Source organism: Trypanosoma melophagium (assembly GCF_022059095.1).
Source record: "Trypanosoma melophagium isolate St. Kilda chromosome Unknown ctg6segment0, whole genome shotgun sequence".
NCBI lineage: Eukaryota > Euglenozoa > Kinetoplastea > Trypanosomatida > Trypanosomatidae > Trypanosoma > Trypanosoma melophagium.
In genome coordinates, this window is record NW_027125189.1 from 338,478 (window position 1) to 356,862 (window position 18,385).

General features: G+C 43.8%; 11 protein-coding genes across 11 annotated transcripts; all 11 read right to left on the bottom strand.

Annotated features, from left to right (window-relative positions):
* Positions 1 to 381: 381 nt before the first annotated feature.
* LSM04_002551 (uncharacterized protein) lies at positions 382 to 933 on the bottom strand (the record flags this gene model as incomplete). The annotated part of the gene is made up of 2 exons (XM_067332329.1): positions 382 to 590; positions 723 to 933. The coding sequence occupies 2 exons, from the start codon at positions 931 to 933 to the stop codon at positions 382 to 384; spliced, it is 420 nt and encodes a 139-aa protein (XP_067186812.1).
* A 21-nt stretch (positions 934 to 954) lies between these two features.
* On the bottom strand, positions 955 to 1,641 carry LSM04_009504 (uncharacterized protein; the record flags this gene model as incomplete). The annotated part of the gene is made up of 2 exons (XM_067332330.1): positions 955 to 1,515; positions 1,585 to 1,641. The coding sequence occupies 2 exons, from the start codon at positions 1,639 to 1,641 to the stop codon at positions 955 to 957; spliced, it is 618 nt and encodes a 205-aa protein (XP_067187114.1).
* Positions 1,642 to 2,172: 531 nt separating this feature from the next.
* Positions 2,173 to 3,708, bottom strand: LSM04_002556 (uncharacterized protein; the record flags this gene model as incomplete). Its single annotated transcript, XM_067332331.1, has 1 exon — positions 2,173 to 3,708. The coding sequence occupies one exon, from the start codon at positions 3,706 to 3,708 to the stop codon at positions 2,173 to 2,175; it is 1,536 nt and encodes a 511-aa protein (XP_067186813.1).
* A 292-nt stretch (positions 3,709 to 4,000) lies between these two features.
* On the bottom strand, positions 4,001 to 4,429 carry LSM04_007188 (uncharacterized protein; the record flags this gene model as incomplete). The annotated part of the gene is made up of 1 exon (XM_067332332.1): positions 4,001 to 4,429. One exon carries the CDS (start codon positions 4,427 to 4,429, stop codon positions 4,001 to 4,003), a length of 429 nt encoding a protein of 142 aa, XP_067187006.1.
* An 896-nt stretch (positions 4,430 to 5,325) lies between these two features.
* LSM04_004289 (uncharacterized protein) lies at positions 5,326 to 8,592 on the bottom strand (the record flags this gene model as incomplete). The annotated part of the gene is made up of 1 exon (XM_067332333.1): positions 5,326 to 8,592. One exon carries the CDS (start codon positions 8,590 to 8,592, stop codon positions 5,326 to 5,328), a length of 3,267 nt encoding a protein of 1,088 aa, XP_067186880.1.
* Positions 8,593 to 9,251: 659 nt separating this feature from the next.
* On the bottom strand, positions 9,252 to 9,566 carry LSM04_000188 (TMEM14 family; the record flags this gene model as incomplete). Its single annotated transcript, XM_067332334.1, has 1 exon — positions 9,252 to 9,566. The coding sequence occupies one exon, from the start codon at positions 9,564 to 9,566 to the stop codon at positions 9,252 to 9,254; it is 315 nt and encodes a 104-aa protein (XP_067186710.1).
* Positions 9,567 to 9,828: 262 nt separating this feature from the next.
* On the bottom strand, positions 9,829 to 10,764 carry LSM04_005640 (uncharacterized protein; the record flags this gene model as incomplete). The annotated part of the gene is made up of 1 exon (XM_067332335.1): positions 9,829 to 10,764. One exon carries the CDS (start codon positions 10,762 to 10,764, stop codon positions 9,829 to 9,831), a length of 936 nt encoding a protein of 311 aa, XP_067186942.1.
* Positions 10,765 to 11,368: 604 nt separating this feature from the next.
* On the bottom strand, positions 11,369 to 13,945 carry LSM04_002181 (uncharacterized protein; the record flags this gene model as incomplete). Its single annotated transcript, XM_067332336.1, has 1 exon — positions 11,369 to 13,945. One exon carries the CDS (start codon positions 13,943 to 13,945, stop codon positions 11,369 to 11,371), a length of 2,577 nt encoding a protein of 858 aa, XP_067186796.1.
* Positions 13,946 to 14,969: 1,024 nt separating this feature from the next.
* On the bottom strand, positions 14,970 to 16,913 carry LSM04_008463 (Root UVB sensitive family; the record flags this gene model as incomplete). Its single annotated transcript, XM_067332337.1, has 1 exon — positions 14,970 to 16,913. One exon carries the CDS (start codon positions 16,911 to 16,913, stop codon positions 14,970 to 14,972), a length of 1,944 nt encoding a protein of 647 aa, XP_067187072.1.
* A 284-nt stretch (positions 16,914 to 17,197) lies between these two features.
* LSM04_002532 (uncharacterized protein) lies at positions 17,198 to 17,569 on the bottom strand (the record flags this gene model as incomplete). The annotated part of the gene is made up of 1 exon (XM_067332338.1): positions 17,198 to 17,569. One exon carries the CDS (start codon positions 17,567 to 17,569, stop codon positions 17,198 to 17,200), a length of 372 nt encoding a protein of 123 aa, XP_067186811.1.
* A 1-nt stretch (position 17,570) lies between these two features.
* LSM04_004980 (uncharacterized protein) lies at positions 17,571 to 18,065 on the bottom strand (the record flags this gene model as incomplete). Its single annotated transcript, XM_067332340.1, has 1 exon — positions 17,571 to 18,065. The coding sequence occupies one exon, from the start codon at positions 18,063 to 18,065 to the stop codon at positions 17,571 to 17,573; it is 495 nt and encodes a 164-aa protein (XP_067186916.1).
* Positions 18,066 to 18,385: the final 320 nt, after the last annotated feature.

Here is an 18,385-nt window from a genome sequence, read left to right on the forward strand (position 1 = left end):
TGGAATTTGTTATTTGCTTCACTTACCTGTTACCCAAAGAGAGAAAGAAACGGTACAAAATATATATAATAAAGAAAGATGTAGAGAAGGGAAAGTTCTATGAATATATTACTGATTTAATCAAACAAGTCTTTGCCAACGATGACCCCTATTAAATATGAAAAATTTACAAGAAAAAAAAGATCAATTGAAACCATATAAAATAAAAACGATAAGAACAACTACCGAAGACATTTTTCGATAGAACTAAAAAAAATATATAAAAATAATAAAAAAAAAACGAGCATACTATAAGAACAAAATAAATTTTTAATGGCTCAGTATCCTTCATGATGAATGAAAAAAAAGAAAAAAATATATAGACACTTTTCACCCATTTTCCTACTTTTTCCACAAGTTGCGGGTTAACTCCTTCTCCATTTGTATTAAATATCGAGCTCCATTTCGACGAGTATAGGCGGAAGGTCCTGTAATCTCATCTGCACTTGCTAATCCGATTTCGCCAACTTGGCTCCAGGGCTCTTCTTGATCTGCACGTTCCTTTTCCTGCGCACACAGTGGTCGTTTACTCGTCATCAATGCATAAAAGGCTTCAGCAGAAATTGACTCGGAAGTGGGAGGAACTGTATCATATAGATTACTTCATGCATTATACTCAAATGGGAGAAAGTACGATACTGGTGGTGCCACGGGCGGATACTTATGCCTTGTCATATCATTACTATCAGATTTTTTCACATTCTTATTCTTATTTGGTTCTAAACTCTTTATTCCTTCGTTTCCTACGAGTGGTGTTTTTCCATGCTCATGTTTCTGCTGCTTCTGTAATACCTGTCCCTCACCCTTCAATAGTTGTGTAGGGTTTAGATCACTTTGTACTACTTCTGTGCGACTAGCATGCGATTCAGCAAAGAGTTGACGTGATGCTTGCATCAGAAATTCCCTTGAGGGATTTTAACCATTCGTTATTTCAGTACCATCATTCTTCTTTGAAACCACCACTCCATCTTTTGCCTTCTTATCTTTACGTACTGTCTCACCAGAATCCCTCTTATTCGTACTGGGAGTGGTTGTTCCATGTATAACTGCCCCTATTCGAGATGCACGAAACTTATCACCCATATCATACGAAGGCCGCATACGACGAAGTTCATCTTCCAGCGCCTCAATCAGCCGAGTATATGTATTGAGTTTCTCTCGTGATGTCTGTAGTTCTCTTGCATTGCGAAGTGCATCACTCTCGGCATTTCCCATCGATTGGGATGGCTGCCCACGCAATGCATGCACTCGTGCAGGTTCACGTGCTCTCTGAGTGCGAAGCCGCTGGATATCCGCCCCACATCGCAAGAGAACATTACGCACAGAAACACCAACAGATCCCAAAAGTGTACGTAATATATCTGCGACATGCCATGAGTGTGCCCCCGAGTGTAATTCCTCTACTTTCTGTAGTGCCATGTGTTTGGCATCCAGCATGGCTTCAGGACACACCACTTCTATGAGACAACGCATAATCTGTATTGTAACGACTTTGGTGTTAAAGTATTGCATCTATTCCTGTGCCAGTGCGTCCATGGCATTAACTGCCTCCGAAACCGTAACATCCTCTTCCAGAGCAATAATACCTTGTGGCTGGATCATCAACTCTTTTTTTTTTTTCGTTATGGTGGTAACGATAATTGCGATCAAATTCTTCTTAATGAGATTTTTTTTCTCCGCTCCCTTCCTTTTGCTCTTTACAGAATTAAGAAAAAAAAAGCAAAAAAAGGGTACTATCAGCCGCATTTAGGGAAAAAAGCAAGAGCAAAAACAACAGCAAAAAAAAAGGTACATTGGTAAATTTATGAAATCCCAACACTTGGACATATTTCTTTTATCAATTATACACATCATTCAAGGAGAGGTGAGCCGAAAGAAAAACTTTACCACTGCTCATAGCAAAAGCAGAGAAAACATATACACTGTGTCTATAAAAGCAATATAAGATCAACATGGGGACAAATTATCATCTACTAAGGATAATATGGCGGCCGCAAAATAAATAAAAAAACAAAAATATGGCGCATTCAAGACTCCAGAAAAAATGTCAAACCACAAGAGAAGAGTATAATCGACATTCCGCAAATTGGTTTAACATAATAATTTATAGTGTGATACAAGTCCAGACATAGTTTATGCGGGTGGCTTGGGAAATGGCGGTGGAACAAAATTAAAAGACTTTGTTGCCTTCGCTGTGTGAATGTTAGCTCCAACTGCCGCCCCCCTCAGTCTTGTCTGCTGTTCTGTGTGATCCGCCGCAGAGACTTTGGGTGGTTGGGGAAAAAACATGGTTTCTCCATTAACAGAAGTAGAAGAAGCCACTTCGCCAACTGATCGACTAACATCATAAAGATTTTCATTCGTCCCTTTTAGATGTTCCCTTTCCCCTAAACATCCACCATGATGATGATCATCATCATGCTTCTCGCCGTTATGGTGAGAATGAGAATGAGCATGAGAATGTGAATGATGGCGTTGATTCTGCTGAGACCATGAGGGGAACGACTCACTTCCGGTATTTGCATTATCATCGTCATCATCATCCTCCTCGTGCGTTGTACGTGCCTCCACAAAGACGTGCTTTGCAATACCAGTGAGAACACCACGAGCGGCTGCACACACCGCGGTGGGATCTGCGTCTGAGGTGAGGCGCAATTCTACGAGTGCTATGCGTTCGCCCGGGGTGACGTCCCATACAATACTTGACTGTAGTAACAGTACGCCGTCTATGAGTCGCACAGCGCGGAGGGCACGTTCACACGCGGCAATATCTTCCGGCCGCTGCAGAACATTATTAAGCAGCAGCGCGGCCATTAGTGATCCACTAGAGACGGTGCGAATGGCAACATGTGCGGTGAGCAGCAGAAAGACGAGGAGACCCCACAGCGGCCGGCCACCTACGCACATGATAAGAGACGACGCCACACACGCGATTGGGGCGGCAGCGCGACTGACGGCTTCTCGCAGGGATTTTAATAAACTCTTGTGGGCCGCTTTGGCCTTCGCAAGGGCCTGCGCCACAGTGGGTCTCACCGCCGTCTTTTCACGGGAGTTGCTCGCGTTGGTGATGATAGTGTCGCAGGATCGCAGGACGGCGGGGGTGGCGGGCTGTCCACTGATGTGATCGTAGGCGTCGATTTCCGCCGCGTAATGCGTGAAGAGGAGAATGTGCATGATGCCCACAGTGAGGAGCAGCAGCGGTGAGTAGTCTGGGGGGTGCAGGGCGTGTTGCAGAGACTCACCAATCACCGCAAGACAGCCAAAGAGAACGAATACAGCAGCTCCGAAACAAATTAATACATAAAGTCGCTTAAGCCCGAAGCAAAATCCATCGGTTTTCCCAGCTTCACCACACACCCTTGATGGAGAGGTTTCTCTGGCCTTTACGCGATTGCTACCGCGTGGCGATCTCTGCAGACATTCTGTCCCTACTACCTGTGGAGGTGTCACAGCACTACTGCTATAGTGGTGCGATATGGCAGCCCCTACAAGTGATACCCAGACGTTAAATACGACCAACGCATTAACGTTGAGAACCAAACATTCACAATAGATGCCTAAAAACAGATCAACTAACCAAAGTATAAAAAAAAATGCGCTAATGCGACGCAGTCGGTCCACGTCCGGTTCGACCTTAAGCGTAAGAAAACTCACGGCTTCCCATATCATTGTTTTTCCTTTCGTTCTTTAAGCTAATGGACCTCATAAATAAAAAAATTCAACAAGAACAAAAAAATAGGAACAAGAAGAACTACTGCAAATATACGTACAACAAAGCACCAAAAAGATTTATTAATATTATCATTCTTTTCTAGAAAATGAACCCTTCCTCCGTTGTCTTCGACAAACTAGCAAATCACTCGTTGTAACTTTCTTCCACTTTACTTTCAACAATTTATTTTCATGTTCTTTCTCTATATTCCGAATAGCGACAGGTGTAGGAAAACACAATTCCCACAAACTACAACGAAGGGTTATCGTCAACATGACGTGCACGCTTCAAATTACCCGTTGACAGCAACGGAACAAGGTGTGACATTCCCGCATCAGTTAAAGCTGTTCTTATGTCTTGCGAAGAAAGTGTTACACGTTTGACATTCACACGAGACCGCGATTCCTCAGCTAGACAAGCAATATACATAAGAAACACAGCCGCTGATTTTTGAAGTGCCACACGTGCGTCTCTTGATAGATGCATACCATTTGGCATAGCAGCAGCAACAACACGATCCACCTGCCCAGCAGCAAGACTTCGCACCTTCACAGGAGCAGGTATAGTAGAGTGCGTCTCTGACTGTTCCATGACAACATCCTCTGAAACAACCGTAGGTGCGTTATCTAGAGTGGAGAGAGATGGGACATCTCCGTTATTCACAGAAGCATCACTCATAATATTTGTCAAACGGTATACCTAAAAAAAAAAAAAAGGAAAAAAATGATACAGCAATTCTACAGATTCCGTTTACACAGGAACATTAACGATAAAGAGGACCCAGTACACGAATAAGAGCCAACACAATGAGAAAACAGATAGAGAGAGATAGAGAGGGTGTGTGTGTGGGGGGGGGGGGATAAAGAGGACAGTATTCCCTGCAGGGGGTATCAGCCATAAAATAAAACGGAGTTCCATCGTCATTGGTATTTCGGATTGAAGGGCTAACTTCATGAACAGTGTATATTCATCACAGTCAAAAACAGGGTGCCCACTGACACATCTTCGTCACCGCTATCACAGAGAACAGCTACAGATAATTTAGGCATACTCTGTTTACACAGGCACGTTAACGACAAAGAGGACCCAGTACACGAATAAGAGCCAACACAATGAGAAAACAGATAGAGAGAGATAGAGAGGGTGTGTGTGTGTGGGGGGGGATAAAGAGGACAGTATTCCCTGCAGGGGGTATCAGCCATAAAATAAAACGGAGTTCCATCGTCATTGGTATTTCGGATTGAAGGGCTAACTTCATGAACAGTGTATAGTCATCACCAGATCCAGTAAATTTCTATCACCTTCAGCATTTATATTTTTGGTAGAAGGGAAAATCCTATGTGATTTTTTTTGGAAAAAAATGGTACAACAAATGTGAAATTAAATAAGCAAATGGAAATACATCTTAAATGAATCAACGAATAAAGATTAAATCAGCAAGAAATTAATATACATTACAGAGTGAAAATAAAAACAAGAAAAATTAGAATATAATCATTTCCACAAGAGCATGACTGTGTCTCTTTTTTTCTTCACCAAAGCAATGGGATCGTGTATCCGTTATCTCTTTGAAGCTAATTTGGTGACAGTACCATTGTAAAATCACACTTTCCATGTACAAGTGCACTTACGGTTTTGCTATCCTGCACATCAATTCCATCAATCTGCACAATACGCCATCCAACTACAGTGGACGGGTCGGTTACCCCTGCAACCTCAAGTGCAGCAGTAAATGGAGTATTAGCTGCTCGCATGCGTGTGTGATTTTCTTTTGCCGTATTGGTTAGTCGACGAATCAGCGCACGACCACCGTAAAGAGAAAAACCTAATGGGGTATTTGCCTCAGTTCGCTGAAGACGAACTGTTGTTGTTCCAGGGGGCTTCTCTGATTTCTCTGGGGTGGATAGAATCTCGCTCTCACACAATGTTTTATTCTCCATAGCACTTTCTCCAACATTACACTCAGCAGCTATCTTGTCCTGTTTTTCTTCTTTGATTCGTCTCATCCTACGCCGTTTTTTAACGTGAAAAAGCAAACTATGACGTACTGCCATTTGAATTGTCGCCTGCATTCGAGATAATACGCGAAGATTTCCACGTTTGCGGTGTTTAATTTTGGTGGGAATAAGTCCTTCCACCTCTGCAGCCATGCTGGGATAGTTATCACGCAAAGTAATTGCCATGGACTTTGCCCACAACCGTCTTTCACGTCGTGTTGACTCTGATTTGGATTCTTCCAATGGCGAGCGTGCAGGACGCTCCTGCCGCTTCAACACATGGTTGTAGTGACGCAGCACGTTGCTCACCACGAAGAGACGCAGCGAGAGGTAACCTAACGCTCGCTCAAAGTGGCGTGTCGTACTATCCTTTGATGGATCCTGATAAAAAGCCACATCACCACCACCAACACTATAATTATCACTACCAGCACTATTACCAGCTAAGGGAGTTAAGAGTGACCCCGATGTTTCTACCTGTGTGGACTTTAATCTCGCCTGTGTCGCTTCAATCAACTCACGATTCTGTGCCAACATAAATACGACCTCCTGAAGTTGTTGGAGAGGCATCCAGAGAAATGATGGATGCATCACGTGAGCGTGCACTACACTCAACACAGACTGTGCCTGTCGCCGTTGCCGTCTTTCATCGCCGGTTTCGCTATTAATGTCCGTACCCGTAAAGCACCTCTGCACCTTCGTCGTGCGGAGATGCCACAGTTGCTTTGCGGTATTGTGATCTAGCGCTCGAAGCACATCTCCCACGTACGTCGTCACCAATACATCGTCAATCTCACTTGCGGCAGCCGCTTCGGCTGCCCCCACGCAGACGGTGCTCGTGTGCCTTTGACTCTGCAGGAGGGAGAGAAAGAAGGCGATGTCTATGGCGTTTGGGAGTGGCACCCCGCAGACACGGCGCGGGTCTGGTGGGTCTGTGTGGGCGGTGGCGTGGGCGAGGGTGAGAAAGGCGCGGAGGGCGCGGGGGAGGAGGGCAGCCCCGCCGGCGTCTAGGAAATGGCGGCGGGGGAGGGGGAGGAGGGCGGCGGCGACGGCATCGCGGAAGCGGGCGGCGGGCAAACCCCCACAGACGGCGAGGGCCCGGACGTACGCGTCGATGAGACCACCGGCCGACACCCGCACCGCCGCCGCCGCCGCCAATACGCGGCCCCACCCCAAATCCCCACCATGAATATCATCTCCATTTCCATTTCCATTATTATTTTCACAGGCAGGGCTTTGATTGGCAGACCCGCCAAGATCGGGAGGAAGTGTCCAGGTGCGGCCAGACCGTCGGCAGGCGAGAAAGTACACCTCCACTTCCATCCCCAGCACCGTCCGACAGAGAACGGCATACGGCACCGCCATGGACGCAGGGGCACTGCCACGGTGTAACTGCCACGACGTAAACTTTTCCGTTGCACGCTGCAGCCATTCAAGAAGAAAAACAGCCTTCGCAGGGGTTGGGGATATCAATAAAGTAGCGTCAATATCCGGTTCCTCAGATCGGCAGCGAGCATAGCGAATATTAAGAGATGCATGAACAGTGCGGTGCGTCATTACACAGTCACTGGATCGATGCTCAAGGGGTGGAGCTATCCTTTCCCATAACTGCTGTATACACGAGATAAAATCACGTTCCAATTGAGGAGAAATTACAACAGAAAGGGATGTTACAGTCTGTAGTAACCATATAATCAAAGAAGGAAATATAGAAATAGCCGAAGAAACAGCAGCAGTTGTTGTGGCAGATTGAGGTTCACTCAATGCAAACCGTAGATTATTCATGGTTTCAAGAATGCCCTCTACTGCACGAAGAACAGAAACTAAAGAATTTTCTTTAGCATCCTCTTCGGTGTATTCTACTGCCTTTATCTCAAATGTTTTCTCAAACGAGGATTTTACCAGCTGGAGTATAGACGATGCGCAGTTTGTGATTTTTCTTTGAAGCAGTACCAATTCTTCTTCTTTCACAACTGTCCTAAGAGTTGCACGGGAAATGTGAAATTGAAGCTCGTCTGCAATTGATAAAATTGCAGGAGCCATACGAGCAAGAGAAAAACAAACTGTACGTCGTTCCACTACAATATTATGATCATCACTTATACCATCAAAATTGATTATGAGCAAATTACGAGAGAGATTCTCAAGAAAAGCAAAAGCTTCTAGATGTGCTATAATTGCTTCGTAGCGCCATTGTTGTATTTTTTTCGCTCCGTCCTTATCATCCGCTTTACAATTATGAGAACGACGTTTCCCTTCACGGCGAAGCTCCTGCATAGATTTCTGCAGAGCAGAAGCCAGCACAGTCATTGCGCTCAACTGCAACTGCATACCAGAGAGACGCCCCAGGTCCTTGATCTGTACATCCTTCTCCACTCGAAGTGCACAGCGGTTTAGTAGGCCATGTAACCTTTCATTCTTTAACTCGGTTTTTCCTGAAGTTTCTTTGATCTTCTCATGAGATGGGGATTTAAACACGACACCCAAGGCCAACGAGATTTTCTCAAATAGTGGCAATAATTGTGAATGAGTCGTACATGCGTGTACCAGACGTGATGGAGAAGAATTCTCTTTTTGTCTAGAAACTACAGGCGTGAACTTTTCGCCTGTGGCAAAACTCTGGATCAGGTGTTCCATGTTCTCCAATTCAAAGCCAAGAGAGTGCACAAGACGTCGCGCTGCCACATTTCCATCATTTTTACTTTCGTTCGTATTACTGGCCTTCTCCCTGTTGTTGTTATGGCTGTTATTGGTACTGTTACTGCTACTGCTAGTGCCGTGATGGCGGCAGTAGTGCATTGCAAACTGAACTGAGAAAAGTATCCCACATTGACTTCGTCTCATCAAGAAATTTGGTTCAGAAAAAAAAAAGATTATGCTTCCTTTTTCGGTCAAGCCTTGCACAATAAAACAAAATGAAATAAACGAGGACCTAATAGCTGCTAACACAAAAATCACAAAGCCCAACTCTACGAACCATAATAGGAATAAAAAAAAAACCCAAAAAAAGTATTTTTCCTTCCATCAGAGAAAAGATCCAGCAGGACTGACAAAGTGGCAGACTCTACGGCCCCCTCCTCCCCAGAACAGACCCCTACGCATTAATGCGGATGGGCTTGTGAGGTAGGTGGGACAATAAAGAAAAAAACAAAAATCAAATCCTTTCTAATCGTTCAGTCAGTGGATCTCCCCCAAACCTCGCCAAAACGAAGAAATGGAAGAAAACATTCCAGCGTTTCACCGCCCCTAACTGGACCATACCAATTACAGATGCATATTCTTTTCACAATCTCCTACCAAAAAAATGAGAAAAGAGTGCCATAGAATGAGTTCAATAACAGGAAAAAAAACAATAAATAAAAGCACATTTAATATCATTTTTTTTTCTTCCTTTGGTATGTGGATGCACCGACAGTCTATCACCGACACGACGCTCATTAAATGGCTAGAATACACAAATACAAAGAAACATGTTTAAACCTCAGATATCCCATTCTTCTTTTTTACAAACAATGTGGTGCAAATGAGAAGAAAAAACTTAGCCCAGACAGCGAAGACACAACAAGTGGAACAGTACTTTGGTGTTTTAAATAGCGAGCTCCCATTGCAACAGTTAGCAATAATGTTGTAGCAGCTGCAACACGATTAGCATTCTTGTGGTTAGCATTAACCCATAGAAAAGGCACTGTAAGGGCCATGATCAAACCTGTTGCTGTTCCAGCAATAAAACTCGCTTTACTGCCTTTGCGCACATAACCCATCACACCACCTACCTGCAGCAAAGCTCCAAGCGTAGCAGCAACATATGGAGAAGACATTATTTAATATTCTTAAAACGTTATCCCACTATATGAAAATATATTTATTCCTACTTCATAGTAAAAAAAAACAATAATAAATACAAAAAAAAATTATGTAAGAATCACTTTATATGGAATTCATCTTAAACAAAATCAAAAACGTACACTTCAATCAAATCCCACTCAGTGTCAATTAGCAAAAAAAATTAACGAAATCTCATCTATTGAATAGGTTCACCACCACTGTAAATGTCCTCCTTCACAGTCAACCCCCTTCCCTTCATCGAGCGCGCGTTAAAGCTGTTGGATCTATTCTCTTTGCTGAACTAAATGTCCTCCACTTCAAACTATTCTTCTTTTGCACATAAACCAAGTGTTGAAGGTCCTCAGCAGATATATCCGCTGCTTTTGTGGGTTGCTGGCGAATTTCCTCTATAGCTGAGAGTTTACCTTGGGAAGAGAATGTGAAGGCACCAGAGCGGTATCTCGCTGAGGTAACACACTTTGACCCCATCTTACGCTGCGGTTGTTCTGGCAGTGAACCATTTGCCACCAGAAGTGGTGCAAGGCTTGTGTATAAGTTAGACCACGCCTCTGGTGGCTTAAGCACCTGTGTGGAAGTGGTGTAGTAATCAAGAAATCCTTCAGGAGTGTGTTGTAAAGTATTAACACACCACATATCCCCTTGACTCTCCCCTCCACTGCTCTGAGAAACCTTTTTCTCTCTATGAGTTGATAACACCTGTTTTGATTCTTCCTCTTGTTGCATCGGCACTGAGCCTCCATAGTGGAGATCAGACGGGACTCCTAATGCCGTTGTTGACGGCTGTTGTCCAATGGCCACATAATCCTCGACTGGCCATGCAAAGACGGATCCATCCTCCTCCTCCACAGACCACATAAGACGTACCGTACACACAACTCCCCCTGCTCCTTCGGCTCGAAGTGGGACGGTGCGAACTCCTACACGACGCGTTATACCGCCAATCTCAATATCGTCACTTCTCGCCAGAACAGTGTCCTTCCGCAGTACAGACACAAAGAGAGTGTCTGTCTCGGGCGCACTGCGAACCGTTAGCTGCGCCGGTAGACCACCCACACAACAACGGGCCCCTCGTTTGTGGCAGCGCAATTCAAACCGCATTTCTTCAGCCTGATGTTTCAGTTCATGCTCCGCCCATTCACAGCCTGATAGTTCAAATTGGTACCGAAACATGGTTGATGGAAGTTATTGCAGATCCTATTGAATAATCCACCTACCTTCCTGCGCGGCAAAAATACCACTGCATTCTCAGAAAACATCATATACAAGCAGGAAAAAATAAATAAAAATTAAGAATGAACAAGAAAGAAATATAACTCAAAAACTGATGTTTTAGGAAACGTCAAAGAAAAAAAAAAAAACAGAGGCAACACCAAAATTTTATTCCAGTGATATTAAAGACATCAAGAAAAAAAAGAAAAAGAGTTATGGGATGAAAAATGTTCTCCCAAGTAGTGCAATGAAAAGTTCCAGAGTACATAATACATACAATGCACACAACATCAGGTAAAACGTGCAACAAAAAGAAAAGAGTACAGTGAAGGTACAGAAGAAAAAGAGGTAATCTCCAGATTTTTACTCTTTTTCTTTCTTCTATTGTTCCGTTTCGTGATGAATATAAGATTCTGATGCATTTATAACCTCCATTGATTTCATTGGCGCGGATATAGCATCGGAAACAAAATATAATACATCAAAAAAAAACAGACTAAAAACACTCTCTTTGCAAAATATAAAAAAAACAGAGTACACCAAGGAGCAAAATTCATGTAAAAAGCTACAACTCATCATTTTTCTTATCCCCAGCATCAGGGGCATCCACGTTCTGCACAGAATTAGATTCTTTATTTGGAACATCAAGTTCATTCCAACTTCCATCCTTTTTCTTGCTCCCATCGGATTGAGTATCTTCTGGCTTGTCAATCACTGTACCTTGCTCCTTTGCTTCCTCCACTTCCTGTGGGTACTCCTCTTGTGGCTGCTCAGCAGGCAGCGACTCTTGCGTGGGCTCAGACTTGTGCTCCTCCTTCTCAGACTTGTGCTCCTCCTCTTCCAGTTCCTGTGGGTACTCCTCTTGTGGCTGCTCAGCAGGCAGAGACTCTTGCGTGGGCTCAGACTTCTGCTCCTCCTTCTCAGACTTCTGCTCCTCCTTCTCAGACTTCTGCTCCTCCTTCTCAGACTTGTGCTCCTCCTCTTCCAGTTCCTGTGGGTACTCCTCTTGTGGCTGCTCAGCAGGCAGAGACTCTTGCGTGGGCTCAGACTTCTGCTCCTCCTTCTCAGACTTCTGCTCCTCCTTCTCAGACTTGTGCTCTTCCTCCAGTTCCTGTGGGTACTCCCCTTGTGGCTGCTCAGCAGGCAGAGACTCTTGCGTGGGCTCAGACTTCTGCTCCTCCTTCTCAGACTTGTGCTCCTCCTCTTCCAGTTCCTGTGGGTACTCCTCTTGTGGCTGCTCAGCAGGCAGAGACTCTTGCGTGGGCTCAGACTTCTGCTCCTCCTTCTCAGACTTGTGCTCCTCCTTCTCAGACTTGTGCTCCTCCTTCTCAGACTTGTGCTCCTCCTCTTCCAGTTCCTGTGGGTACTCCTCTTGTGGCTGCTCAGCAGGCAGAGACTCTTGCGTGGGCTCAGACTTCTGCTCCTCCTTCTCAGACTTCTGCTCCTCCTTCTCAGACTTGTGCTCTTCCTCCAGTTCCTGTGGGTACTCCCCTTGTGGCTGCTCAGCAGGCAGAGACTCTTGCGTGGGCTCAGACTTGTGCTCCTCCTTCTCAGACTTGTGCTCTTCCACTTCCAGTTCCTGTGGGTACTCCTCTTGTGGCTGCTCAGCAGGCAGAGACTCTTGCGTGGGCTCAAACTTCTGCTCCTCCTTCTCAGACTTCTGCTCCTCCTTCTCAGACTTCTGCTCCTCCTTCTCAGACCGCTGCTCCTCCTTCTCAGCCTCTGGATGTTGCTGCCGAGTAGATTCTGGCTCGTTTGTAGGTGCATCTATAGTCGCTGGAGTGACGGCGGCCCCGCCGTGCGATACATGTTCAGAAGAAGCGTGAGTAGATGAAGACTTCTCTTGTATATGTTCGTTGTCTGTAGCTCTCTCCACTATTGGGTTCTGATGTTCCTCGCTTTTTGAAGAGGCAGTACCTTCTTCCAATTCCACATACTCGGTGGCCTCGTTCATCTTATTGACGCGTGTGGTTCCGTTTGCTTCGTCAGTAACTGACGACTTTTTGTCAGAGACGTGAAGACTCTGCGTCTTTTCTCGCAACTGCTCTTCATCCAATCCATGGGAAGACATTTTGGGCTCGTCGAGTTCATGATGAGATTCCACTTTCTCTACTTGGACATTCTCATCCTCATCGCATGAGGCCATCTCAGAGTCATCGTGTAGATGGACAACCTTCTTCCACGCCGTTGCATTGGCTTCCCACGACTCAAAGCCTGCTGCCTGTTGAGTGATATCACGCAGAATTGGGATGTTGCTGCCCAAGTGCCACGCTACAGCACCAATATTCTTCAAGTGTGCACCAAACGTGCCGCGTGAGGCTGTGAGAAGGACTGTGAGAAGCTCCGAATTCTCCGCTTCCTCAATCTCGCATCGCATAGCAACTTCCCTGCGAGCCACAGAGAAGAGGCGGACACCATACATGTCAAAGAGCCATCGCAGCATACACTGCCAGTCGTCCTGTTCCTCATTCTCAACGACAGAACGCGATTCCTTCCACAGTTCCTCGAATGTCTTATCCCGTATTTGGCCTGATTTCACCCCATAGCGCTCCATCCAGAGATGGCGAAAGTAATCTGATGGTGCCAAACGAAATACGTTACGGCGAATAATAAGACGCTCCTCCTCCTCTTCATGTTCCAGACGTGCACGAGCGCCAGCTTCACGCTCCGCACATTGTTGCAAGCAAACGATCAAAAACCACGAATATGAACATGCCTTCTCAATAGGTTCACGAAGACGTAACTCCACACTGATCAACCAGTTTCGGAGTTCTTGCTCTTCTTGCACCAACTCATTATACTTTGTCTTTGGAAATCCCGGATATAAGCGTCGCTTCAGCGGAACCACACTGCGTGTTGGCACAGATGGCAGCCACACCGCCGTCTCCTGTTCCATCACCATAAGTGTATGTTTATCGTACGAGGCGACACGAGCGATCGAGCGCTCCTTCTCTTTTCGATCACTGATCATAACAGCCACAACGTGCAAAAGATCCAAAACGGCAGCGTCCAATTCTTCTTCGATCCGTTTCCGCTCGCCTGTCTCCTCTCGGCAGATACGCTTCAGTAATTCTTCCGTCGTAGGCACCCGCGTGATAAGCTCGTGGTAGTATTCTGCAAAACTCTTCGAAACCAGCGCCATCTTCTTTTTTTTTTGTTTTGGTTGATGATGAGCAAAAGCACAAACACACACACAAAAGAAGACACAACTAAGTTGGTATGATTTCTTTCTACTTATGTTATTGTTGTTGTTGTTCTTTTCACTTCACCTTTGGTCCCCTACACTGTGAACAAAGTCAAAGCACAAGAAAGTCACTACAAAAAGAAAAGGGACAAAAAAAAGGTCATACAAGGAATTAAATTACACAGAAATAAAGAAAAAATGAGCCGAATAAGTAAAAAAAATGAACTTATAAACAAGAAAAGGAGAAAAATAATTTAAAAAAAAATACAATCGTCTAATGTTAAAAACAAATAACCAAAGATGTAGACCTGATAATATAAAGGAGAAAAGAAAAAAGGAAATCGCTCAAGGCAAAATCCACCAGAAACGCGGAACGCAGATCAGAAATATAAAGAGGAAAATAAGGCGAGCGATACAAGACATATATTACATTATATGACATAATTGGTAAAATTTATGTGCATGTTCTCATTTCATGTCTGCAAATATTTCCTTCAAGCTTCCTGTACCTCTGTATTAATGCATAGGGACTGAAAAAAGTTTCATACAGTACTCAATTACTGCCACTACTCTTTTCCTTATTATTTTTTCCTTTTACTAGCCCCACAGACTTCAGTTGTATGAAAAAAAAAAACAGTAGTAAGATATACGGCGATGTTATATACTAACAAACCCGAAGCAAAAGAAAAACAAATGAACTATTAACGTGACGATTACCCTTGAGTTTATTCTAATTCACAGATCAAAATATAGGTCCCCAATAAAGACATGCACAACGAAAAGGTGACGTCAAATAAAATCATTGACATATCAGTAAATATAAGAAGAATATAGAATAAGAGATAGAAATCGAAAGAAAAAAAAGAGAAAAAAAAAGAATGGCACAAACTTCTATCAAAAGGCATCGAGTGCCTTGATTGTTGTTTGACTGTGATAGCGAACATATCTTTTCTCATCATTTTTTTTTTATTCGCATCAATACTTACTTCAAGGTTTGCTTCCTTTCCGTGGCAAAAGGTAAACCGGTTGCAAAGTGAAGATTTGAGAGGCGAAATTCTGGGGGATCTAATGCGAGTTGCTCCACATCCCAACCTGCGTGATGCAGCGAGTCTCTAAACTCCGTGGCGTGATGCAACCACAAGGACTGTTCATTATGGCAAGTGCGGAGAAAACTACAAAGCTCCGACACCGTATTTGCATGATACATAAGTGCTGTGTAGGCCACAAGATACGCTGTCAGCAGATGCAGTGGATCACATTCCTGATGCACCAGTAACACCAATCGCTTACGAAACTTCTCACGAATTCGTGCGTCTCTTCTCGCTGCGGGGGATCGTGCGAAGAGCCGCCGCCACGTGTGCGGTGCCTCCCAACGCAACCAACTCTCCCGGAGTGAGAGCGGCCCCTTCGGCTCCCACAGCGCTAAGAGAAACATCTCGGAGGAACAGACATAGAGCACATCCTCACCAAGACGATCCGCGCGAATACGGAGTTTGGTCACTGGGGGACTGACGTACAACAGACACGTCCGGTCATCCGGGGCCGTCATGGCACCACTATCTATCATGGAAACCCCAATACGACGGCTGACCTCCTCTGGGGTGGGGGTTCGCCGACTGTGTTTTCCGTACTTTCCCACATACTCACGTAATACGACAGAGAGAGTAGTGATGTTGAGTACTCGAAAGGCAATTTGACTCATAGACATGTATGAAATTGCCAAATTCAATCCGCAGCAGAATAACACTGTGAGAAGTTGGGCAGCTAGGGACGTCACAACGGAGGTGTACGCAATACCCAGGGCCGTAAATATGGTATAAATCACCATTCCGAACGAATTAAACTTCTTTGTAAGCTCTGCCAGATTATTACTTACAGCGAAGTGTTGCAATGCGCAGGCACGAGTAACTAAAAACATAAGAGATGCTGATTGTCGCACACAAGATGTAATGACTGCAGCAAAGAGAAGATGGTGTGGAACCACAGATGGAATAACCATCTCAGCAACTACAGAAAGATTGTGCATTACTACACTCATAAGAAACCAAAATTTGGGTCGATTTTCATACGATATAATACGATTTGCCAAGTAGGCAGCTGCCAGCGCTGGTAAAAGATCTTTCAACATCCACAGTTGCGGTGATGACCCAAGAAAGAAGCCGTTTAGAATTGACTGATAACCTATAGATGAGGAAAAACTCGACATGGAGCTACTACACATTGAAAGTAAAAAGTAACGACGAAATCCTTCTGCACACTTAGTCGGATATCCTGATGGCATTCCAAAGAAATGTAAACGAAGTAAAAACCCCATCTCTTGAGAAGAGACAAGACGTACAACACCAGGTTGCGTTTCTGACAGTTCCCACGTAAATCCTCTTTTACACTGTGAGAACCCCATAGTTGTTAGTTTCTGTGAAGTGTCAGTATCATTCCTGCTGCTGCTGCTGCTGCTATTTCTATTGCTCACATTCTTGTCGTTGCTATCACTGCTCGTATTATTATTATTATTATTATTATTATTATTATTATTATTATTATTATTATTATTATTATTATTATTATTATTATTATTATTATTATTATTATTATTATTAGTATTAGTATTATTCATATTATCTTTACTGCTATTATTATTACTACTACTATTCTTATTTTTCTTTCCAACGCGTTGCGTGTGATGGGCCCCATCGCTATTTTCCAAAGACTGAGGATGCATTGCGGTGTTTGGAACCACCAAGAAGCGCCTCCCATGATAGATGCATCGACTCATCATGCCTAAATGAATGGAGGATGTGGAAACTGCGGTATTCATTACACATTCACACGTGGCAGTGTAGTGCAAACTCCGCAGTAATGGACCGCCACGTTGAAAAGGCACAATACACCGCGAGGCAAAATGGCGGCTCAGCGGCATAATTGGCATTACTAAATAGAGAAATACTGTTCCAAATAGAAGGAGTACCGAATAAAAAAGAATAATAATAATAATGGAAAAGAAAGGAATGATAAAGAAATAAAAAATAGAAAAGGAAACAATATGAAGAAAATAAAAATAAATAAATAAATAAAACTCCTAGAAAGAAGTAATAATAAAAATAATAATATTCAGGCAATAATGTACAAAATAATAATAATAATAATAATAATAATAAATAAGCTATGTAATACAAGCAAACAAAAAATAAAACCAAATAAATAAATAACCAACTAGCATGTAGAACCTTTAACAGCACCAGAGTCAAAGGATGTACCGCCACGACGAAGAAGAAGGCCCTGCCTTGCACGTTTAACTTCTTCAGCGAGTGATACCCCCGCCGCAGACTTTGCAGCCCACATTTGCTGCAGTGCGACTCGCATGTCCGCAAGGAGTTGATCCCGCAGCATAATGTCTCGAGACTGTTTCTCTATAGTGAGGAGGAGTTCATCCTTTTCGCGCCTCAGCATTTCAATATGACGAGGATTGGAGATAGGTGCATTTAAGAGCTGCTGCAGGTGGGCTGTCAGTGTTCTTACCTGTGCACGCATTCGAGCTGTATCCTCCAGTGCAGCCACACGACTCGCATTTGTTAACTCAAGCATTTCAAGTGCCTCTCACAGCGCATGTTCCATGATGGCTAGTTTTTTCTCCATTTCTTCCTGTCCATGTTTTTGTTGTTGTTGTAGTTGTGGTTGTGGGTGTCTCATCCTCCGCTACACGTGTCTTTCGTAACAATTCATTCTCATGCAGTAATGCCCAGAACTGTTCCTCTATTACCCGCAGTTTTTCATTGTCCGCCTTCAGACGGTGAACTTCCGCCTCTAACGCCAATACATCTATGCTGGGGCCCGTGTACTTTGTGTGACCATTCTGGGCACGTCCGTCTTTGAGGGACCCGCCATCACACACCGCACTATTATTATTATTATTATTATTATTATTATTATTATTATTATTATTATTATTACTGTCACGGTATCTATTTTCTGTTGAACCAGTAGTCATGGAGAGTGTATTGCCTTCCCTACGCTCCTCTAGTAGGGCAGCGAGGGCTGCGGGTGTACCAAAAGTGTTTGGTGGGTCTGTTATTCCACGCATAGGAGGAGATATGTGTAATAGTAATGCTAGTACTACCAATAAATTACTAGAAAACAGAGTTTACTGTACACTTCAGCTTCTTCTCTTCAATACAGAAACCAAAAGAAAAGAAAAAACGAAAAGTAAAGAAAATAATAATAATAATAATAATAATATGCATTCAAAGAAAAAGAAAGAGAGAGATGGATAACATTTTTAAAAAAAATATCTGTAATAGTTGTCGTCACAACATGGAATGCCAGAAAAGAAAATAAAGAAAATATGGAAAATCTTGGAATAAGGAACACTATGTAATAGAAATATTAATGACATGTTCTGAA